At 33.9% G+C, this 16,403-nt stretch overlaps 1 protein-coding gene across 1 annotated transcript; it reads left to right on the top strand.

Annotated features, from left to right (window-relative positions):
- The first annotated feature begins 46 nt into the window (after positions 1-46).
- LOC129798349 (transmembrane protease serine 9-like) lies at positions 47-16,340 on the top strand. Its single transcript, XM_055841503.1, has 11 exons — positions 47-1,438; positions 1,984-2,370; positions 8,576-8,721; positions 8,786-8,843; positions 8,903-9,067; positions 9,679-9,697; positions 10,931-11,118; positions 11,199-11,361; positions 11,983-12,188; positions 14,289-14,503; positions 15,878-16,340. Exons 1-11 carry the CDS (start codon positions 1,225-1,227, stop codon positions 16,055-16,057), a joined length of 1,941 nt encoding a protein of 646 aa, XP_055697478.1. The 5' UTR covers positions 47-1,224; the 3' UTR covers positions 16,058-16,340.
- Positions 16,341-16,403: the final 63 nt, after the last annotated feature.

Raw genomic sequence — 16,403 nt, 5'->3', positions numbered from 1 at the left:
AAGAAGAGAAAAGCAACTATTTCATCTTCAAAAACTTATCTTTTTATGTCAATTTCTGGGTGAAAGTTGTCTTCAAGGTATTTTTATCAATTTATTTTTATAAGTTACTTAAGCCCCTAAAAGCTACACTTATTATAAAATAAAACTTTTATCTATAAATTGTTTAGTAAACAAATTTGCAGATTTTGGCTAACTACTAAATAGTTCCATGGTGAATTTAGGCATACTTTTTTTTTTACTTTTAGCAATCAATTGTAAGAATATTGTGTGATTGCAATATTGTACTTTGAAGATCACTATGTGTTACTAATTCAATTGTCAATGAAACATTCGCCATTCACATTTTGCCAAGATCGAGATTATCTATAGATGTAACGTGATCTTGACTTTTCTTTGTTCTTTTATGGATTTTTTTGTGGACAAAGAAAAAAGGGTCGATACGGTAGAAAAATGTACATACACATGCCTTACTTTTTTATAACTTTCCCCAATGGCGAGTATGTGTTCCGAAGACAGTGAAAGCGCCACACGTTATGATTGCTTTTGCCTTACAAAATCGGCTCTTATTGAACATTGGCAACCCAAGAAACCCCTCTACATTGCAAATCCACCATCATACTATTAACACAGAAAGAAAAAGCCCATGAGAACTGTGGCATACGCGCTGAAATTTTTGTCGATCAGTGTGATTTTGAGAGTCCCAAGGTGAAGGTCTCCAATTGATCGTGAATGTGAAAATTGGTGAGAGGTGGAATATAAGAGCGAACTTAGACACAGTGTGATCGTCTCCTAAAATTCCCCTCAATAATTTCACATTCAAACTAAATATAACTTTTTTCGAATTTTTTGATTAACGAATATCGTACATACGAAGAAGGAAAAATCTTTAGGGAATTTCTACAGTTTTTCTGTAGTGAAAGTGAAAGTAATTCAAGTGTTCTTTATAAAATGATTATTTTGTTATAGTGTCCAAATGTTTTCTCAATTGTCAACATGAACACGAAATGCTGTCGCGTAAGAAATTGAAAATCCAGTGATTTCCCTGTGAAAATAAATAATGAAATCATCTGATAGATTTATAAAATATATATGTATATATATATACATCTTATTTAACTACTAAAATTAGTTATTAGAAAAACAATCTAGTTACATTTTTTTTTAATAATTCTTTGCAATAAGGCAAAACAACAGTTTCTTTGAAAAATCACATTTGTGTTCAAAATGAGAAGTTTGCATGTAGTATTAATTATAATTCTGTGCCAATTATTTATACAATCATCGAAAGGATACCACGTTGGTGATAGTATAAATGTGACAAATATAAATTCCCGAAAAGGAAAATTTCTGTTTGATGCCTTCTTTGGTCTCGAACAGGCCGCATTCGGTGATGATGAGGACGATGATAGTGAAAATAGTTTGAAACATTGCAATTGTGGTGAGTTCATTATCAACTTTAGTCGATTTATTGCATACAATGAACTCTTAATGAACCCCATTAAATTCCAAGTGAAGAAAGTAACAAGACTTACACTTTCGATAACAACACTCTCAAACACTCATTTCATTTTCATTTGCCAGTTTCACTTTCCAATTATAAATAATTCAAAAATATATTTGTATTGTATATCTTTTTTCTTCTTTATTTCTTCATCTGCAACATACAAAAAATAAACATTTTTGACCCGCCAAAAAGATCTTCGAGATCACGATGCAAATATCACGAAATCAATCCATATATTTTCTTCATACAATTTTCTTAGTCTATGTTAAAAATTTCACCACGTTTAGTATTTGAATAAAATGACATTATATACCATTTTTTCGCAATGTATGTTTTATTTAGCACACACTATTCATAGCAAATTTTTCATTGAACAAATTTTCATTGCATAAGATCACTTTTGTGAATGAATACCCTAACACATATCTGTATACTTTTTGGCGTTTTTTGCATTTTAAATTTTCTTAACATTTTTCCAGAGTGCGGGACAACAAATGAAGAAATACGCATTGTTGGTGGACGTCCAACTGGTGTTAATCAATTTCCGTGGGTGGCCCGTCTCGTTTACAATGGTCAGTTTCACTGTGGTGCGTCACTTGTGTCCGAGGACTACGTGGTAACTGCTGCACATTGCGTGAGACGGTTACAGCGTTCAAAGATCCGCGTGATACTTGGCGATCATGATCAATTTATTACCACCGAAACACCGGCCATAATGAGGGCTGTTAGTGCTATTATACGCCATCGAAATTTCGATGCCAATACTTATAATCACGATATTGCCCTGCTGAGACTGAGGAAAAAGGTGATCTTCGGGAAGACCATCAGACCAGTGTGTTTACCAAAAGAAGCAAGTGATCCAGCAGGTTATAATATTTGATATTAAATTTTTCTAGTAGTGAGAGATTTACAATATTTTTAAATAAGCATACAAAACCAAAAGCAATGACAGCAAAAACAAACCTTTAAAATTGAATAACAATAAATTATAAAGGGGTGGAAAAGCGTCTCAAGCTTTGCGAAATGCTCGAACTCGTGACTGAGATGCTATACCTCAAAAGTACCTAAAAAGTTTACTGGTACTTAACCGATTTGAATCGATTCATAAATCACTCAATAGATTTCACAAAATAGTTTAAAGAGTAATAAAAATTATATTCGAATAAAAATTACTTATCGGTAAATAACCGGATCATTACCTGTTCACAACCGATTTAAACCGACTTATAAATCACTCAAAATATTTCCCAAAATTCACCTCACGAGTAATTTAATTGAATTTCGTATAAAAATCAGTTATCGGTTATGAACCGGTTCATTACCGGATCACAACCGATTGGAATTGGTTAAGTTTTATAGGAAATTCGAAGACCTTTCCAACGACCACAAACATGACCCCATTCGCTTGATAATTGCGCTCTCTAGACTAGAGCCTTTTTAACTTTTGATCTTGAAAACCCGTTATAAGGAATTATTCAACGGTATTAGGTGAGATTCTTAACAATCTCACCTACTATAATCCTAACAAAATTTCATGTCGTCCGATCGACCTCAAACTTGGCCAAAATGTGTTTCGCTTTCGCCACTTCCTGATCACGAATATATATGTGGCTATTTTACGTTCCCGGCCGGCCGGCCGGCCGGCCGCTCTTTGGAGCTTAATAGCTCCTAAACTAAAAAAGATATCGACTTGCGGTTTTCGGCAAAGGTTATATATCGGGTGAAAATTGCAACTTGGTGCATTGACCCCCCACCCCCCACCCCTCCTTCCGCCATTTTGAAGACCCCCTTTTTTTGTTTTCTCAATAGCTCCGCCCCTATGGCATCGAGCGGGCTCAAATTTTAGTATGTTATAGCTGGGCCTTAGAGCTTTCCATCAATACCAAACTTAAGGTCCCCCGACCCCCCTGACCCGAGCTATAAGGGTCCAAAAAAAATTTCTTAAAATGGCCATTACTCCGGTTCTAATTGTCAGAATTTAAAAAGTGAGGGCTTTTTGGAAAGCTCTCGTGAAATGCCACTTCCCCTTCTAACATCGCAAGTTCATAAAACCACCGCTAGGGGCGCTTTTTTTAAAAAGAAAATTTTTAAATCTTATAAGTTAAATAACTCAAAAAATCCATTGTGCATCGGGCTGAAATTTTAGTATGTTGTAGCCGTTGATTATACCTATCAAACAAAAAAACCTTAAGTCGATCTAAAACCCCTGACCCGAGCTATAAGGGGTCAAAGTTCGAACATTGACCGGCCTCTATCTCCGGTTCTAACTAACATAGTGACCTAAATTTTACCTTTTTGGTTTCGTCTCGATGAGCACTTTCGGATGGAAGTTCAAAAAGTCACCACAGGTGGCGCTGTGATAGCGCCAAAATTCATCGAAATTCAAAGTCACTTTTCTCAAAAACGGCATTGTGCAAGTTAATCAAATTTTAGTATGTTGTAATCCAGTCTAGGACGTTTCCAAAATGGTGCATATGCGCGCGGTGGTTTCAATAGAACCGGAGATATGAGGGGTCAAAGTCCACGAAATTCAAGAAATCATATCTCCGGTTCTATGTGACCGATTTTGATGAATGAGGGCTTAGACGAAAGATCTCACCAAATGCTACAACTTTCTAGAATATTTCAACTTCGTGGGACCAACACCAGGGGCGCCACAGTCGAAAAAACAATTTCAATATCACATAACCTCAATTATCTCGACTGTCGCTGAACCGATTTTGATGATTACTTCGACATAATTGTAGAGGACATTTGTCTCTACATTTCGTCTATACATCATTTTCCGCTCAGACTACGCTATCACTCCGATTTTACCGTTTAAGTGTGAAAAAATTGATTTTTCCCATAATAACGCTTTGAAATCACTCAGATGCCAATTTGACTGCCTCTACTCCACCAAGACACTTAAAATATGGTTTTAAATGGAAAGTTCCACAAAATACAACAATTCTTTGATATAGTTGAAGTTCAACAAATGACTACTTGGGGCACTCTGGATGAAAAAACAAGTTAAGAAACAAAAAACCTCGCTTATCTTGGCTTCTGAGTAATCGATGAGATCATGTTCTATAGGAAAATTATAGAGTACATTCTGGTCTACATTTCACCCATATATCACTTTTGTGCCAGTTCATCGAAATCCTTGATATTTTGGTTTAAATACAAAATTTGTATAATTTCACGAATTTGATTTAAGATAACTGAATGGCGACTCACAATTTCGGCTCTAAATCGAATTTGCATGCACTCCGAGTTAGCTCGCGTTAAGAATCTCACCTACATAAGCCGGTTAGGATTATCTGTCCCTTTTCGTCTAAGGACGACATGTCCGCCTGGGTCATCTCTAAAACATATCCAAAAATGAAAAAAAAATCGCACAACGCGTTTTCGAGCAATACCAAAAAACATGGATTTGGTGGGGAAGGGGAGGGGTGGGGGAAAAATGAGGACTGCTGGAGTTCTAGCAGTAAAATAGTTTATAATTTTAATATAAATTTTAATATTTAAAAATCACAAAATGCAAAAAAGGCTTTTGAATAGGCTCATATTAGGTTTGAATCGTAAACACTAAAATGATAATCCTAAAAAATATGGGACAGTGAAAAAAAATTAGGGGTAAGTGGGGCTACTTTGAGCTGTGGGGCTAGATTGTTATACGATTTTTTCACCTATTTCTAAATGAAGCTGGTCCTTACAATTATTTTATTTATTATACACAATTATTTTGTCTATCCAAATTACATCATGGTAAAACCCAGTTTCTAATAGTAAAACGCTATTATTTGCGTTAACTTTAGTTTTCTCAAACCAATTTTTTTCATAAAATAAAGTCCTCTTATTAATACACTAAAAATATTAGTAGATAATTTAAATAATCTTATCTACTTATTGAATATTTATTTTTAAAATATTGTTTTGTATATTACTTTTAGCAAAATAAATCATTAGGTTTTGTTTAATGTGGGGGAAAGTACCCATGCTTTGCATGATCCTAAGCTTTATAGTGACTAATTTTTTTCCTGTGTTTTTCAATAAATATGACTCATCGCACCCAAATTTTGAAAACTAGGGGAAAGTGTCATGTTTTTAAAATATACTCGGGAGTGACATTCATTCAAAAACATAGAAAAAATTTAGTCATTCTGAAGCTTTGGACTGTGCAAAGCATGGGCACTTTCCCCTACTGGTAAAGATATTGCTTTCATGATAAAAGTCAAAAAAATCAAATAAACATTAAAAACTTAACACTCTTACTGTGTTATCACACTTGCACATTAAAATTTTAATATGATTCACATTAATTGTCGCTGGTGAGAGTCCAAATGTGTAATTTGTGTGTTTGAATCTTTTTTATTCAAAATTTGATCTATTTGTTGATAAAAAGGTAGACTTAGCCCGCAAAATTTGATATTAATTGATTTATAGCATTAATGTGAAAAATTAATGCGATTTTCTCTTTAATTTTTTAATGTGAAAAATATTTATGCTTTAGGTAAATTTAAACTTATTTTTGCAGGCCAATTCCACTTCTTTATCAATAAATAGAAAAACTACAAATATTAAGTGACTCAAAGACACAAATAACATATTTGGACGCTCACAAGTGACAATTAATGTGAATCACATTAAAATTTTAATGTGCAAGTGTGATAACGCCGTTACCCTTACTCTTAAACTTAACACTCTTACACTTAAACACTCTTACCAATGACCTGCTTCTCGCCCCTTATAGTTGTTAAATAGAAGTAAAATCTCATATAAAGTTAGTAGGGGAGACCGGGGTACTTTTAGCCAGTAAATGAAGCTTTTTTTTCCCGCAAGATTTGTGAAAAAATGATAAGGTTTGTCTAAGTTTTTTATGTTTCATAATTAGCATTAGGATATTGGCTGTATGAAACAATATAGTTCAAAGCTCTAAAATCCTTGACTTTTTCTAGAAAGGATAATGAAAAAAGATTGGCTACACGTGCCCCATCTTGGGTAGATATAGCCACTTTAGGGGTACTAACTAATTGGCACCAGTTTTCCAGACGAAATTTCAAATTGGAGATAAACCAATATTGTTTCATTTGCTACACTGAAGCCCACTGATGCTAACTATGCCACTAAACCTTAAGAAAAAGGCTTTAACCGACTTTTTTGTGACATTCTTGTAATTGCGGCAAAATTGATACAAACATCCTGAAAAAATCTATTTCACAAATTGTTCATCCGAATAGCGATATTGCTTGGAATATCAATAGTACTTTTTCATCTAACAATTATCCATGTATTAGTGAAAAATCATTGATAGTTTCAGCCCGCCACGGATGAGTAGCTACATCTTCCTCGAGGGCTGTTATCGTCTGTGTTTATCATCTTATATAAAAAAGGAGATAATTATTATCCAAGTGAAAAATATCTTTTAATTAACTTTGTTAAATCAGAAACAAGGTAAAACTATGAGATATTGACTAACAACTTAGAAAATCAAATGCTGGGCCATAAACTGTAACATCAAAATTACAATTTTATACCTATTTTATAAAAAATGCTTCTAAATTGCAGGATAACAGGATCAGACTTATAAATATTTCTGGGAATATGGGTATATGTTCCTACTTTCATTAAAAAAATACTTTAATCAATGTACATTAAGGGAAACGAAAAAAATACACTGTCTAATTCTACCCCTGGCTAATTGTACCCCGGTCTCCCCTATTAAAAAGGTAATCAGCAAGAAAAAGCATGAATGTATTCTTTCACTTATGTTGTCCAAAATAATAAAGTTTGAACCTTTTCAATTAAGTAATGAGAAATATGTTTTTTGTATATTTAATAAAAATATAAAGTAGTATTTGATATAATGTATCTATAGCCATTAAATAACTTTGGTTTAAATTTCAGTTACTTTTTAATAAAGGTTTAAAAGTCATAATTGAATTAATTTTACTTTTTCCTAAAAGTGGCGAGAATAGGTTCATTGATAAAAATAAAAGGTTCCAATTGATCCAAATTTGATCCTCTTGCAAAAGATGGATCAAATTTCAAACTCTGAATGCACATTTATCATAATAATACAACATGTTAATTTGATCCATCCTTTCCAAAAGGATCAAATTTGGATAAATTAATTCCTTTTGTTTTTACCAGTCTTATTCCACCCTATGCACTGTGTATGTATGATAATGTTTGCCGGTTTCCATCAGAAAAAAATGTCTTTCTAGAGGAGGCAACTGAATCTGAATTAAACAAAAATCATAATTAAATCTGAATTAAAATTACTACTTATATAATAACCTAGACACACTTACGACTAAAGTCCAGAGATGACTAAGCTCGTTCATAGCCAGGTCAGTTCCTGTCACATTACAAACGAAGCTTAACATTTTCTGGCACTCACAAAACATTACTTTCGTGGATTTTTCTGCAGATATTTCTACTGAAATGAACTAATATTCCTCTGAAAATGAAATTATTTGTAAATTCATTTCTCAGTAGGGGAAAGCGCGCTACCTTCGGACGACTCAAGCTTCGGACAATGCAATATTTTCTCTATGTTACTATTATATGTTATGATTTCACCCATAGCTCTTTTCTGAAAATTTAAGGCATTTAAGGCAAATAATGGGCCTAATGGGCCAAATTCATTTATAACACATTGATAAAAAAGATTTGTGTGTAGCATAAATCGTCCGAGGGTACTGCGCTTTCCCCTATACGTGCAATAATTATTGTTAATTACAACTATTTGTGAGGTGGAAGTTAACTCGAGACTTAATCCAATTTAGGCGATTCTAGTGAATAACTCTTGTTGTTATACGTGAAGTAAATTTAAAAGTTATGTCATTTTCAAAGGTGTACTAGTGCATTTCAGTAGAAATATCTACAAATCTACATAAAAAACCCACGAAAGTTATGTTCTGTGAGTGCCAGAAAATCTTAAGCCTCGCTTGTAGTGTGTCAAGAACTGACTTGGCTATGAACGAGCTTAGTCATCTCTGGACTTTAGTCGTAATTGTGTTTAGGGCATAAGATATAGGCCTATATTTTTTATTGTAAAATTTTGGTGTGATCGTTTAATTATAGGATCTATCGGAACAGTTATTGGTTGGGGAAGAACCTCCGAAGGTGGAACTCTGCCAGGAACCCTCCAACAAGTTAGAGTACCAATTTTGACCCTTTCCCAATGCAGAAATATGAAGTATAGAGCTTCAAGAATTACTTCAAATATGGTAATATTTTATTATTTAGAAAAATTAAATATGTTTGCACATCTTTTAAGAATACCTTTTGTAGCTCTGTGCTGGTAAAGGTCCTCCTTCTGGTCAAGGAATTGGGGGCGATTCCTGTCAAGGTATGTAAGATAGTACCATAAGAATTGTTCTCATCATAAAATCACAAATTTATCTGTAGGCGACAGTGGAGGACCGCTTTTCGTATCTAATGGAATTAAAAATGAAATAGTAGGTATTGTCTCTTGGGGAGTAGGCTGTGGACGTCCTGGCTATCCTGGCGTGTACACAAGAGTGGCCAAATACCTGCCTTGGTTGCGTGCAAATTTAGATGACACGTGCTTGTGCAATAAATAAAGTGATAAATAACTGTGTGGGAAAACAATCTTTTCTTCTTATTCAACAATCTCTTTTGAGTCAGGCAAGATCGTTTTAAAATATTTGCTAAAATTGACAATACACACATTTATTGCAAAAATATATACAACACCAGAAAGAATGCCTTTTTTCATACACAGTCTCAACATCAATTGAAGAGATTATTTTGAGAAAAGGAATAAAAAGAACATTACCGTTACAGACACTTTATATGTGTAGTTGAAGTATATCACAGTGAAGAATAATTAGAGAAAATAATAATAAAAAACTCCAACTATTATTATTCACAATACCACACCTCGTGCCTTTTTTCCACTATTTCTCCAAACTCTTCTTCTTCACACCAAACGTCTTTTATAACTTTTTGCCTTCATTTTACACCAACAATACCCCGCGAAAAAATCATCACAATCTCGTGATCAGTGTGAGATCTTCATTGAATATTAATGATTAGTGAAACAGCTGATCCTTTACCGTCATTCTTCACATTGTTGGCTAAAGAATAGCGAATTCAATGTGCACAAAAAGAATATAACTGACTCATCCCTCTCTGATTTGATTGATTAAATTGCCTCTTAGCAATTTTTGGGCTATTGACGTGAGTTCTTTTCAACCTCAACTTCTTTACCGCCTCATAATTTATTGATCGTGTTTTAAAATGCACAGAAAAAAATCTAAAATGAAAACAAAAACTACTAAGGCACGTTTAATATCGATAATCTTTAATATATCAAGTTCAATGGGTTTTTCATACAACACTGAGAAAAAATCAAATTATTTCTTTAAAAATGTTGTGAATAACAAACTGTGTTTTTTTATTATAAAGAAATAAAATTATGGTATAGGGATTATAAAAAAAATTTTTTTTTTTCATTGTTTTCAGAATAGAACTTTCTTGAATTTCGAATTGCAAGCTCTCCGAATTCGTGTATAAAAAATATCATATGATATGCATAAACTTTGGGATTTTCATTTGAACATATCCCCAATTTAATAGTTTTACATTATAGACCTCCTAAAAGTTTCTTTGAGTGCAAACTGATATTCGGTGAAGAAGCATAAGTTAGAAGAGCAAAAAGCATAATAAAGTTAATGAGCCACTCACCTTCATCAATTGAAAGGGAATTCGTTGACTTGCCATAATGATTTCAATATAATTCGATGATTGATGTTTTCATCATTAAGTCATACACATATCACTTAATTTCCATTGATGCGTTTATTATATACAATCTTTAGATTGCAATCATTCCGCATTCCGTGATTTAACCATATCTACACACTGTCCTCTTGTAGTTTAGTTTCACGTTATTCCTCGAGACAAATCATCATGCTACTTCAGCCGTTCCTCTTGTTAATTTCACATATTGCTTGTGGGTTTTTTGTACGATATATTCAACCATATAGTATGTATATATATATATATATATATATATATATATATATATATATGAACAAAAGACGGAGAAAAGTGTGCGAGAGAGAAAATACTCAAGCAAGAACCAGACACTTTTCTTATAGTGTGATTTCGCTGGGTGGTTGAAGAACAAGATCAAAACCTGGCGATCAGTGGCCTCTTCAACCGTCGATTGAGTTAAACGTGTTTTCTCGCGCAGCTAAGATCACATTTAGTAAATACAGCAATTAAATTTGCTCAGTCAAATTTAGTTATTTAATTATGATAATTTCTCCTTGAATAAGACACATTATTTCAGGTGATATTTTGTATTTAAAAAGTGACACAAAGAAAATATTTGAATACTCTCATTTGAAAGAAGTATAAGAGACTCTTTAAAAGAGTTAAACACTGGTGAAAAATGTCCGTTCATAGTGTTTTCGCAATCATATCAATATTGGCTATTTTTGGTCCCATCACTACGGGATTCTCAGTGATTCCTGGAAAATATGATGTTTACAATCACAAAAGTGTCCATCACGTAGAGTTTAAGAAAAATCTTTTCGGATATGGAGCGAATCGTGCCCCTGCCCATGACACCCCTCCTAGCTCTTGCAAGTGCAGTAAGTTAACAAAAATACAGTTTGAATAAAATTTTCACCATGATTGAATCGTCATACTTATTCTGTGTCTCTCAAAAAAGGATGTGGCGAGCGGAATGACGCCTCCCGCATCGTTGGCGGTCAGGCAGCTGGAGTCAATGAGTTCCCGTGGATGGCGCGACTCAGTTATTTCAATCGCTTCTACTGCGGTGGAATGCTCATCAATGACCGCTACGTGTTAACAGCTGCACACTGTGTAAAAGGGTAAGAATGAGGTGCTAAAAAGACCACAGTCGCACGGGGCCATAGTGCAGCCCAGGGTAATTGACCTCTCAATTTGTTTCTTCCCACCACCCCAAAAAAGATCATTCTTGCTGTACAGCATTCTGTCCAGCATCACTCTCACGCACACTGAACCATCAATGTGTTTTTTTTTCACTGTTTTCCTTACAAGATCATTCCTAAAAATATCTTGAGAATATATTTTTCACTGGACTGATGCGGGCTCACTGAAGTTATAATGCAAAAATGTAACTCAGATGTCTTATTCACGTAATCAATTCAAATTGAAAAAAAATGAAAAAAAAATTTTATAAATATTTGGTTCTTTTTCTGTTATTATATTATTTTCACGGGTCAAACATTTATTAAGGCGTATTTAATTTCAAACATTCGACAAAGAAGAAATTCAGTCTTAATTTTCTACACCTCGCAAATGCCTCTCTGAAAAAAAAAATCGAGACACCAAATGGAGAATCAATAAAAGAATACAACATCCGACGAAGAAGATCAATTTGAACGACATCACACGAGACCTTGACAATGACCCCCAAGTCACTTAAAGAAGCAAGAAAAGAAAGAATATTATCTTGATATTCATTTCAGGTTTATGTGGTTCATGATTCGCGTGACATTTGGTGAGCATGATCGCTGCAATGAAACATTTCGTCCAGAAACAAGATTTGTTCTCCGTGCTATCGTGAATGATTTCAGCTTTACAAATTTCAACAATGATATCGCACTTCTTCGTCTTAATGATCGTGTACCCATCACAGACTTTATACGTCCAATTTGTCTTCCGAGTCCCAAAGGTAAGACATTTAGTTTTTACTTAATCAAATCAGAATATTATGCATGTCAGTTCTCACACTCTATTATCCGCTACTATAAGAAAACGTATCCCGACTTAATTAGGCCAATTTAAATTTTTGATCGTCATTAGACCCCCACGGGACGCACCCAATTCCACAATTCTACTGCTTGAACTTCACAGAGAGAACAATATATTTAATCCCTTGATTTACTCCCCAAAATCTCTACCTTTCATCCCCCGGAGACCATTTTGACATATCTCCGCGCTTCAGACGATTTCAGAGAAATGATGTCACGCTGTTTGTCCATCCGTGCGTCCGTCTGTCTAACCGGCCGTTACCAATTCTGATTAAACGGTTAGAGATAGAAACTTGAATGGGACCGTCAGAGCACTCCCCTTCCCAAAAGTTAACCATATGACAATTAACAAGACCCTCATTTTCTCCCACCCTTCCCCTCAAAAACCATATTTTGTGATATTGCTCGAAAATACCTATTGCAATATTTTTTTCATTTTTGGATTTGTTTTAGAGGTTGTCCAGGTGAACATTTCGTCCATATACAAAAAAATACCATTGAATCATGACTAATAATAATTTTTTCAGGTCAAAGGTTAAAAAGAATTTAGGGAGCGTCTTTCTCAACCGAAGAGTTAATGTTTGGGATTATTGGAAAGGTCTTAGGATTTCTGATAAAACTGAACTAGTTACAATCAGTTGTGAACCGGTAATAAACTGAAAACTAATTTTTATCCGAAATTTATTTATATTATTTTAGGGAAGATATTTTGGGCAACATTTTGAGTGGTTTATAAATCAGTTCAAATCGGTTGTGAACCGGTTATGGACCGATAAATATTTTTTCTCTGAAAACTAATTCTATTACTCTTAAAACTATTGTGGGGTATCTTTTGAGTAATGTACGTATCGAACTAAATCGATTGAGAACCGGTAAACGGTAAATGACGCGAAAATACTTTTCTGGTATAGCATTTAAGTCACGAGTTCGAGCACCTTGCAAAGCATGGGACGTTTTACCACCTCTTTTTTCTAATTTAGCATAATCTCCCATTTTCTCTTCTTAAGCCTTGTTGTAATCGTTTTGATTCTACTTGTTTACTTTGTTTTTCGATAGATTTTAGTGGAACAGTTCATAGTTTATAGATTACAAGAAAAGCCCCATTCTCTTCCACTTGGCTTTTTTAGAGGTTGATAGAGAAATTTATCTATCTATATCTAAATATATATTGCGTATTATGTATAGCGTATATAGCAGTGACAAAAAATCTTGGATAGCTTTTAGTAACCCATGAATTTTCCGTAGATATTATTTATTTATTTATTTTTTTATAATCATATAATTTACGAAATAAAAAAGAAATATTCTCTCGACTTATGAATTTTATTTGCAAATAAAAAAGAGCAATATAAGAGAATTTTCTTTCTCTTTCATTTTATCGATCTTCTTTCATAAGTATCCCTTTAATACAACACCACGCGCTATCGTACGGGATTTTCTACGATTTATTAAACAATTTATAGGATGGTATTAAAGAACAAACAAAACGATACTGCTTTTCACATTAAAACAAGCGTCAGAATCTCATCAATAATTCAATACATTTCTTCTATTCATTGCAAAAAGTTCAGAGAGATTATCTAAGTGCATCCAAAGAGAATGAATTCAAATCCACTTAATTAATCTAGTTCCCGTACAGACATTCTAATGAAAACAGCGTCACATAATTGCCATCTCAAGTATATTCCTATGCATAAGAAATATTCTTCAATCTTATTCCCTCTCTCTCTCTCTCTCTCTCTCTCTCTCTATTACAAACATACACACCTCATTTTCTTTTTCTTCACTATAACTCTACGCAAGAATAAATTGAAAGTGAACTGAGGTGCAGCAAAGAAAAACAGTACCTTCAAAGCAGTTATTGAGAGACTCAGCATCCCAAAAGACAATTACTCGAGTCACGTTGCAAACAATATTCAAATAAGGAGACACACAGACCTCTTCTTCATACTCAAGCTCTAAATACTCAAGATATTCTCATTTGAATAAGTATATGGTTAGAATGAAAATTGCACTTGCAGCTAGCGATGCTTCCTACATTGGGCGCAAAGCGATAGCAACGGGATGGGGAACACTCAAGGAGGAGGGTAAACCCTCGTGTATACTTCAAGAAGTGGAAGTTCCTGTTATATCCAACGATAGATGTGTCAGTGAGACAAATTACACTAAGAAAATGATAACTGACAACATGCTCTGCGCTGGATATCCTGGTGTTGGCCAGAAAGATTCATGTCAGGTGAGACATTTGTGTGATAAATTTAAACGAGATTTTAAAAAGCAGAATAAATACTGGAAAAGTTATATCTAAGTCATAGAAATAAAAAGAAAGCATATCTAAATTATATTGAAAAATTAAACAGAATTCTCGTAAAAATTATATCATTGAGCTGTCTTCTGTAGAGATATAATGATTCAAGAGTTATAACCAAATTTTCTAAGAGAACTTTATAGTATTTTTATAATCTTTATAATAGTACCCGAACGCACTACGCACCATAAGATTTGGTTCAAGAATTAGGGCAGAATCACATTGACAGTAAAATGCTCACCGTCACCGTCAAAGCCCTCATCGTATTTCGTTGATTTACGCATTTTCATTGCAATTCTTACGCAAATTCTCAATTACCGTATTGCCTTATCTCATACTCGGTGGCACTAGATGAAAATAATATAAGAAAATTGAAGAAATAAAACGAAAATACGATAAACGGTGAGCAAAAAAACTGTACGGAAAACTGTAGCAAAAAAATCCTACAGTTTTTTTTGCTTACCGTTTATCGCATTTTCGCTTTATTTATTCAATTTTCTTATACTATTTTCACCTAGTGCCATCGAGTATGAGACAAGGTAATATCGTACTGGAAAATTTGCGTAAGAATTGCAATGAAAATGCGTAAATCAACGAAATACGGTGAGGGCTTTGACGGTGACGGTGAGCAATTTACTGTCAATGTGATTCTGCCCTTAAGCTTTCGAAAAAATTTACGCGCAAAAAATTACTTTCTGAGAAACATCAAAAGAACACCAAAGAAGAATTGAATTCCTTTGAAAGATCTATTTTAAGGTAAAAGTGAAGAAAGTTATTTGCATTATCATAAAAACATTACTTTTTATATTGTTTTTATTCTTTCCAGGGGAGGAAATTCTCTGGAAAGTCACCCATAAGCGGGTACTTCTATTTCGACTAACATTTAATGACGCATAAAACAAACGGGAAAAAGTGGCAACACTAAATATTATTTCCCGTTCAGAATTTGCATTTTAAAATATAAAATTTTCACGGGAATTTTCGCAGAGTTTTTATGAGACGGCATAAGATAATTCATGACCCCTATAGCGCAGTGACGAATTCAAAAAGTCTTTCCAAACACAAAAAAGAACAATTTTGTTATATCTCTAAATTTTTATAAATTTATAATCGCCTTCTAATTCTACATCATCATTCATCACAATTTCTGCTATAACTAAGAATTTCTTGAGTTCTCATAGAGGGCATCTTCTTACCTAATCCATTCCGTTTACTTTTAAATCCCTATTGACCTACTTTTGCCCTCAATAGCAATATATTGTGTGTACTAGACAAACATTAAATAATTCTTGCCTTTTGCAGGGTGACTCAGGTGGACCACTGGCGATGCAGCGTGAGGACAAGCGATATGAACTAATTGGAATAGTGTCGTGGGGAAATGGATGTGCTCGTCCCAACTATCCCGGTGTTTATACTCGAGTAACGAGATTTGTCGAATGGATTCGAGCTAATTCATATGATGGATGTTTCTGCAATGAATAATATTTAACCGCCTCTCTCTCTCAGCATTCAACATGCCTTCTTGCACGAGAGAATTAATACATATTCTCAAAACAAAAATGATACACTGAAATTGAAATCTTTGCATTGCATTGAGATAACCTTAAGAGGTATCTCTGAGATTTTCAAACAACTTTTTGATGGCAAAAGGCATATTTTTGCGCAAGCAAGACTTTTTTGAGGGAAAACTCCAATGCTCTATAACTGTGAATTGAACGTTGTGTAACAGGAAGGATACAATAAAAATAAGAATAATGTTGAAGAATGGTAGAATTTATAAATGTCTCTGAAGACTATTGGAGTGGATCGTTAGATATAAACCGGTCTC

Source organism: Phlebotomus papatasi, chromosome 1 (genome assembly GCF_024763615.1).
Source record: "Phlebotomus papatasi isolate M1 chromosome 1, Ppap_2.1, whole genome shotgun sequence".
Lineage (NCBI taxonomy): Eukaryota > Metazoa > Arthropoda > Insecta > Diptera > Psychodidae > Phlebotomus > Phlebotomus papatasi.
Note: the sequence above shows the minus strand (reverse complement) of the source record. Positions and strands in the feature narration are given on the sequence as shown.

Coding starts and splice junctions, on each gene's coding strand:
- LOC129798349 (XM_055841503.1), top strand. CDS start 1,225: ATGAGAAGTTTGCATGTAGTATTAATTATAATTCTGTGCCAATTATTT. Junction 8,722..8,785: donor CAAGAATTACTTCAAATATG/GTAATATTTTAT, acceptor TACCTTTTGTAG/CTCTGTGCTGGTAAAGGTCC. Junction 14,504..15,877: donor GCCAGAAAGATTCATGTCAG/GTGAGACATTTG, acceptor TGCCTTTTGCAG/GGTGACTCAGGTGGACCACT.